Consider the following 8245-nt stretch of genomic DNA (forward strand, 5'->3'; position numbering starts at 1 on the left):
ACGGGCTCCTTCAGACCTGTATGGCTCTAGGCTTTAGAGTGACAGCCTTATGGGCCCCTGGCCCTCCATCCCTGCCGTGTGCCTACCAGCCAAGAGCCACACTTCCAAGAGCAGCAGGCCTCAGCGTTCCTGGCCAAGCATACTGCAGGCCTACGGTCCACTGTGGGTGGGGGTTGGGAGGGCTTTGCACTGACTGAGGATCGGCCCAGTGCTCACACCATCCATCCTCATGGATAACTCTCTACCCTTGTGGACTAAGTGTTAAAAGACTTACTTTCTAAAGAGGTACGTGTATGTGTATCTGTTCATGGATGTGTGCATATGAATGCAGGTGTCCTTGGAGGCCAGAGGCATCTTATTCGTGTGAAGCTGGAATTACAGGCGATTGACAGCCACCCTACATGGGTGCTGACAGAAACTTGGGTCTTCTCAAAGAGCAGTAAGTGCTCGTAACTCTAGGCCACCTCTCCAGCCCTGTGTGTACACGCCTATGCATGAAGTATGTGTAAGCATGCTGTGTCATGAGTGTGGGGACAAATGCAGAGCCGGTTACTCTTCTTTCCCTTATGTGGGTTCTGGGACTTGACCTCAGGTTGCTAAGTTTCACAGCAAGTGTCTTTATCTGCTGTACCCTGACTAATGTGGCTCTGATGTCCCAGGCTAGCAGTTCACACCTATAACTCCAGAGTATAACACCAGTGTGGGTTAGAGGCCACTTCAAAAAAAAAAAAAAAAAAAAAAAAAAAAAAAAAAAAAGCCACCATGGAAACCAGAAGAAACGAGGGACACGCCCCATCCAGGGGTTGGGATACAGCTCCGGAATGTGACGATTTATTTGGGGGTGAAGGAGGTTTCACCCCCTTTCCTGGCATCGATACAATATTGAAGAGCAGCAGAACAAAACGTACAAGACAGAGTGATCAGCACGAGCCCGCCCTCCCCTGGCCCAGATCTACCGAACCCACGTCCAAAATAAGCTATCTTCCCCACTGGAAGTCCTCTCGAGGGGCAGGGCAGACTGGGGGGCCCGCCCCTTCGTCCATTGGCCAGCTTTATTACGTTCCTGCCATTAACCACTGGAGGCAAAGTTTAGCCAGCTGGGGGCTGGATGGTTGAACCACAGACAAAGGCAAAGACACTTCATCTTTAAAATGTGAGAGAAAAGAGACAGTGCCCGTCCCCAAATATAGAGCTATGTACGTATATTTTATATATATATATATATATAATCCATTCGTGCAGTTCATCAAACGAGCTTCTTAAAAATTAAAAAAATTATAAGATACATATTTCTTTAGGCCTTTGTGTTTTTAAGTTAAAACCAACAAAAAGATGCCTGCTTCCCCCTCAGCCCAGGTGTGCCCAGTGTCTGACCCCTGCCACTTGGCCCCTTCAGACCCTCTGGCTCCATCACATGGCTGGTGCACTGCACAGGGCCAAAGTGGAGCCCTAACTCCTTTAAGGACAGAGGGAACTGTAGGCTGGGAAGTGGGGTCCTAAGCCCCGACCTGACCAGGTGCCAACCACTCTCTGGGCTTTCTGAACCAAGAAGAGAAGCAGACAGAACAAAACTAAAATCCTTAAAATTTCTCTTATCTTTTAAAAAGTGATTCCTTGAACCACAGAAGCCTCAGAGAGGCCACCTCGGTCTAGTGCACCGGAACCCAAGGGTAGAACTGAGCAGGCTGGGCTCCACCATCCACTGAAGTGCAACAAAACAAAACAAAACATAAGAAGAAAAAGAAAAACAAAACAAAACCCCCCAAAACCCGAACAAACCAGAAAAGTAAGGAGAAGGGGTGGGTATGCCCTCTCAGGTACCCAGAGGCCAGCCCATCCTTGACTGACCTAGTTTTGGCTAGGGCCAACTCTCCAGCCTAGGCCGTGGCTAGCCAGAGTCCCACCTTTCCCTTTAAAGGCCAGGGCAGCCTGGGCTCGGAAGCCTTCATAATCCAGTGAAATAGCTCAGCCTCCCTTGAAATGAGACAATGCCCTCCATTCCACCAGCTCCCACTGAAGCCAGTGAGGGAGGCTCATTTTGCTCCCTCAAGCTGGGCACCCGGAGGCCCCAGAATGCTTCATGCTGAGGCCTCGCTGCCCTGCCCAGCCTTACACAGAGGGATTGACTTAGATCAGGGCAAGAACAGCAGGGATGGGTCCCAACCTTCCATCTCAAAACCCAAGACCTAGAACTCACCCACTCCTAGTTCCTGACAAGTGGGAAGGGTGCGCTTACAGGGCACGACCTGCAGGGGTGTAGGGGGCACTCATTTCACATACAAAAATAAAGCAAACTGGACTGCAACTTCCGCTTGGTAATTAGGCAAATGAAGAGCAGCAGGGGTGGGGGAGGGGCCTGCAGTAGGCTGATGATGCAGGGCTGTGTAGGAGTCTGTGCAGCCTCTGGGCCTCCAGCTCCAGACCATTCAGAAGAGAGAAGGGCTCTGCTCACTGGCAGGCCCATGACTTTGCTGTGTCCGTGCACCTTGAGGCCTTGCGCATGAGTGCGGAGGGGATTACTCCGTCAGCCGCTTTCTGATGCCTGTGTCCCTTTCCTAACCAGGAATACTCAAAGGTGCCTGAGACATCAGGGTGTCTGCGGAGCTACATGACCCAGAGAGCTGAAGAGTAAGAGCCCATGGGTGGGAAGCCTTCCTGGGGGAAAGGCACCAACTTTTGGGTCCCACTACCGCCATCTGCCTGTCCCCTGCACTTCCTGCTACTTGGGACTGGCTGTCCTTTCTTTCAAGCAACTGGAAGCATGTTCCTATGTCACAAGACTCACCCTGCCTGCTATCACGGCAGCCGTGGTCAACTCTGTGGTGCCTTCCATCCCAGGGAACCCACCAGCTAGCTCAGGCCTCCACCCCAGCCCAACGTTGCCACCTCACCTGTGCAATCGCTGCGTTAATACGTTCTTCTTAAATAGCTTTCTCCCCTCCACCTTACACTCTTAGGAGTCCTACAATGGTTTTTTGTTTTTTTTTTTTGTTTTTTTTTTTTTTTTTTTTTTTTTTTTTTTTACTATTTTTTCTTTTCTTTTTTTTTCCTTTTTAAAATTTTTTTTTCTTTTTCTTTTTTGCAAAACTAACTCTTTCACTTTCCTGTCATAAAATCACCTCTGAAAACACAACTTCTTTACAAAAAAAGGTCACAAATGACACAGACTTTCAGGAAAACACATTTCTATGGTCTCTGCAAACACCTGTAACTGGCACCCAAGTGGTGGCTCACCTGGGGAAAGGGGAGGGGAAATCGCCCCTGGGGACAGAGGCGAAATACCAGCCCTTATTTGGGGGAAAAGCCAATTGGCACTTGGACGGTATGGGAGCTAACACAGGGCAAGGTGGGACCAGACTGTGGACCCCTCAAACCCTGTGAGGGCCCCTGTTTTATACCCTGGGGCAAGGAGGGCTGGGGCTGTGCTGCGGACCCTGGCAGGTGGGTGGCAGGGACGAATATCTCCCTCTAAGACCAGAATACTTGTCCTTAGATCACGTGGTTCTGCCTCTTCCCATGCTTCTGAGCAAGGTACCAAGGACTGTGTACACCAGAAGCCAGCTCAGGCTACACCCAGGAACATGCCATTCAATACCCAGGTGAATCCCAGGCCGTGGCCAAGAACAGGCCAGGGCTGCCTGGGGACCTGCACCTCCCTCTCTGCTGAACACAGACACCTCTGTGCTCTCTCCCCTCTCTGCCTACTCTCCCGGTGCCTGGCCTGATTCTGGGGCTTTGGTCTCTGCCATGGGCATGGATGCCTCGGTTCCCTAGCAGCAGAGGGCAACAGAAGTTGCCCAAGGCACCCGAAGTCTTCCAACAGGCTAGACTGTCAGAAGCCTCAGCAGTTAAAAGCAAACCAGGAGTGGGGGAAGCGGAAGACCCTGGGGGCGGGGGGTCTCTGGGCCTCCTCTTTCCTCCACAAACATCTGCATCGAGAGGCTGCAGCTGGGCTCTTCCTCTACCACAGTCCCCACAGTGCCAAGTCTGCAATGAAGGTCTGACCTTCAAGATAACCACTCCAGGAAGGGCCTGAGGGCTCCATGTCCCCCAGCAACCTGGGATTGGAGCAGCCTGTGACAGACTGGACTGTGCCAGGCCTGACTAAGGCAAGGGAGGCCACGCCTTCAGTGACCCTGTTCTGAGGAACTGTAAAGGGTGCTACAGGGAAAACTGAGACCCTGCACCCAGCACACACACAGATCTACACAAGAATAAGCCAAGGGGCAAACATACATGCACAGCCAGAAGTTTCCACAGCAGGTTCTTGCAGCACCTTTGGTAGGAAACGGAAGGGGTTTTCGATGCCCAGAGGCTGTGGTGGGGTGCCATGTCTGCCAGCCCCTCCACCTTCAAAGGGGGGTTTGGATAGAGACAGTGTGTGGGGCAGGAGATCTGCATAGGCCTGGTCCACATGTAGGCAAGCAGGGAAGGGGACCTTTGGCCCAGCTGCTGCCACCCTCAATGGTGTCGAGGGAGGGACCCGTTTTGGCCTCATCCTTCACTCAATGCCAGGATGGTGAGACTGTGTCCACCCTAGGCGGGATCTCCTGGGGGCCCTGCAGATGCCAATATAGCACCGGGACCAGACACTGCACACAGAGCAAGAAGCAAGCTAGGAGAGGCAGGGTGGGGTATAGATAGGATAGGTAAACCCCAAGTTCTGGGGATTCCCCAGAAACCATCTAGTGAGCCCCACCTGCACAGTCAGGGACAGTGCCAGGGACACCAGGGAGCAAATCTTCCTTCCCGGGCCCTATCAGGGCCCTAACCAAGTCCAGGACTACCAGCCCCCATCCCTGGGTCAACACTAAGCCATTTGAGGCAGGCAAAGCACAGGCATACAGGTCTGAGGGTAGGGATGGGGTGGGAGCACAAGGATGACTCCAGGAAGGAGGCCCCCCAAAAGCCTCCCTCCTTGAGGAAACTCCTCACTTACTTGGCCCAGTGCCACCCCCACCCCCTGTGGCACCTGCCACCCCAGCAGCCACCTTCTCGAAATCCTCAGGGCTGCAGAATTCCTTGATGGTCACGGTCAGGAGGTTACTGGTGACATCCGTGACGACTACATTGGAGCATGGCGACATCTCGGGGCGCCAATCTCCAGCCTCAGGCTCGGAGGATCCGACACCTGTGGGCTCCAGAGCTGTGTGTAGCGCCTGGCCCGCAGCAGTAGTGACATCAGGAGGCACCCGCTGGCCGGTGGCAGCCGCCTCAGGAGGGATGGACAGATCGAGCACCTCTGACTCTCGCCAGTTGGGCGCAGATCGGCTCATGGTCTCGGGGAGTAGCTTGGGTGGTGCATCGTCTGGGTCAGAGGACTGCAGTGTGGGTGAGGGGCAGCCGGAAGAGCTGGAGCTGTGTGCGTCAAAGGGGGCAGCAGCTGGGGTGGCCAGGAGCAGCCCAGGCCCCGAGGAGGCCACGTCGGCTTTGCCCGCAGTAGAGGGCGCTAGAGGGGCGGGAGGGGGCTTGTAGAGCGCAAAAGTGCCAAACTTCATGTGGCGGATCTGGGTGCGGAGCATACTCTCACTGAACTTCTTGCTCTTCCCAATGACCCGGTTTCGCGAGGGGACTTTCGGGCGGGCCAGAGCCCCGGTGCCCTGCGCAGTGCTGCCACCTCCCGGGCCCTTGTCAATCACCTTCAGGTTCAGGATGATGCGGTTCCTCTTGGGTTCCCGGGGCTTCACCTTGCGGTTGATGATGCGCACGGTCTCAGAAAAGGGCGAGATGGGTGGGCGCAGGCCAGGGCTACCCCCTTGTGGGTCTGGTCGTGGCAGGGGGCGGCGGGACATACGGTGGCAGCGGCGGATGTCTTTCTTGAGCCGGTGCACCGCAGCGCTGGAGTGCAGCTTAGGCGAAGAGGCGCTGGCGCTTGGCTTGACAGAGAAATGCACATCACTGATGCGGAGGGCCTCCGCCTGGGCCCGGGCCTGCGGGCAAAGGGGCGTGGGTGGGACCTCAAGCCTTCCCGCAGTCCATGGACACCCCTGTGCCAGATAGCCCTGAGCTTCAGTACACGTTCAGAAAGAGTACCCATAACAGTCAGTGACTTATGACCCTTCAGACAGAAAAGGAAAGGCCTGGGGAGCACAGCTCAGGCTTGCCTAGAATGCACGGGGTCCCACGTTCTGTCCCAGCACCAAATATACCTGACATGGTGGGGCACACTTGTATATGGAGGCCGGTGGACCGTAAGTTCACGGTTATCTTCAGCTACTCAGTATGTTTGAGGATAGCCTGGGTTACATAATATTCTTCTTTAAAACAAAACCAAACCAAACAGGAAACCAATCCAGAGAGATGATGGTGTGTAACTTGTCTACAAGAGCGAGGTAATTCTTAAGGTCTTCTTACTACCCCTAAGTGAGTGTGAGAGTGTGTGTGCCCCACCCCCCATTCTTGCTGACTCAGCAATAATGACAGCGACCTCGAGGAGCCCTCTTCTCTGTTACTCTTCCAAGGGCTAATTCTCGGTGCCAGAGTAGATCCCCCCTGCTCCTACCTCCCAGCCCCATCCACCCTGACCAGATGGCCATGATTTCGAGAGAGACCCTTGCTCCTGCCCCTCTTTGCTCTGACCCTAGGCAAGAGTGCATTCACACCAATCACACAGGGATCCAACAGCAGCTCAGCTGCTAGCTACTTCATGAGAACCCTACCCCAGAAAGGCCCTTCCAGCTCAGGTTCCACCCCAGCTCACCCCTTGCCAGGTGACTTAGAACAGAGAGTAGACATTGACTTCTCCATGGTCAGCTGCTCAGATCTACTGTGAACGGCACCCTTCCATGAGGTGCTGCTTTCTAGAGACACGGGCTTCCTAGCAGGAGGTGGCGACTTTATGTAGTGCTGAGAGAAAAACAGAGACCAGACCTGCCCGGATATGAAGAGAATCCCAGCAGTCCCTGAGGCCAGGGTGGGACACGGGAAACAGAGAACCATGCAGGCCACACCCCAGTGCTCAGAAGATGCAAAGGTTAAGAGTGGACAGCTGTGGTGGAGGACCAAACAGGGAAAGACAAGCATCCTGGCTCTTAACAGCAACTCTGGCTCCAGCGGGGCAAAGCACGCTTCAGTCTGGTTGGGAGACTTTAGGGGCACGGAGGAGGAGCTCATTTCCCATGGTTAATCTGTTGAGAATCTGGGTTCTGGGGTGAGGGGAGGCGTTCTCCACCTGCAGAAACCTACACCCACCCTCCAAACCTAGATCACAACCGGTCAGGAATCTCCTGGCTTATAGTTTACTGATATCTTACCAGGTAGCCCAAAACCCTCAAGGGACAAACACATTGAAGACTACCTTGGCTCAGTATCCAGGCTGGAGCATCCCTGTCAACATTCACTGACACTAGGTGGCAGCACTGAGCCAGGCACAGCTAGCTCCCAGGGCTCCTCTGTCCAGTCAGTTGAGCTCTACAAGGGGCCCCTTATACTCCCTCCCAGGTACATTGACCTGCCATCCTCTCAGGCTGCATCCCCGCCTCCACTCCCTGGTAATCCATCAGATGTCCTGGAGCTGGAGTTACAGGTGTTTGGGAGTCTGGTGCTCTGACCAGTAGCATTCTTAGCTGCTGAGCCATCTCTCCAGCCCCCACTGACTAGCTAGCTCCTACAGAGGTTGGGGGGGGGGGTGACAGGTGGTCCTTGGAGTGTCAGGATGTGTGCAAACGGTGGATCAAGATGACAGTCTAAACCTCACTCCCCTGTCTGTGCTGTCCAGTGAGTCTGGCCATGGTGCTCTCCTGTGAGCAACGTGAGAGCACCTGCTGACCATACATCTGGAGGCAGCCAGTACTTGGTAGGTACCAGGCTTCCCAAGAAACCACTATTGCTTTTTTTTTTTTTTTTTTTTTTTTTTTTTTTTTTTTTTTTGGTTTTTTTGAGACAGGGTTTCTCTGTGTAGCCCTGGCTGTCCTGGAACTCACTCTGTAGACCAAGCTGGCTTCGAACTCAGAAATCCGCCTGCCTCTGCCTCCCAAGTGCTGGGATTAAAGGCGTGTGCCACCACCGTCCGGCGAGAAACCACTATTCCTACAACACGCTTTCAAATGGTCTATAAGAAACATCTTTTAGTTTACAGTGTCTAAACAATATTGCATAAGATACGGTTCTCGGGCTGGACAGAAGGCTCAACGGGTAAGAGCAATGGCTGCTCTTCCAGAGGACCCAGGTTCAGTTCCCAGCACCCACATAGCAGCTCACAAATGCCTGTAACTCCCAATTCTGGGGATCCACTTCTGGCTTCCAT

At 53.8% G+C, this 8245-nt stretch overlaps 1 protein-coding gene across 2 annotated transcripts in view; it reads right to left on the minus strand.

Annotated features, from left to right (window-relative positions):
- Positions 1-809: 809 nt before the first annotated feature.
- The window catches only part of Cbx6 (chromobox 6), a 10463-nt gene continuing 3027 nt past the window's right edge, over positions 810-8245 (minus strand). The window contains exon 5 of one of the 2 annotated variants that reach the window (XM_031349580.1): positions 810-5876. In XM_031349580.1, the coding sequence (XP_031205440.1) occupies positions 4932-5876 (945 nt within the window). In that variant the 3' untranslated portion in view covers positions 810-4931. Of the gene's footprint in view, positions 5931-8245 lie in introns of both variants that reach the window. The other variant, XM_031349571.1, reaches the window with a different exon arrangement.

Source organism: Mastomys coucha, unplaced genomic scaffold, assembly GCF_008632895.1.
Source record: "Mastomys coucha isolate ucsf_1 unplaced genomic scaffold, UCSF_Mcou_1 pScaffold11, whole genome shotgun sequence".
NCBI lineage: Eukaryota > Metazoa > Chordata > Mammalia > Rodentia > Muridae > Mastomys > Mastomys coucha.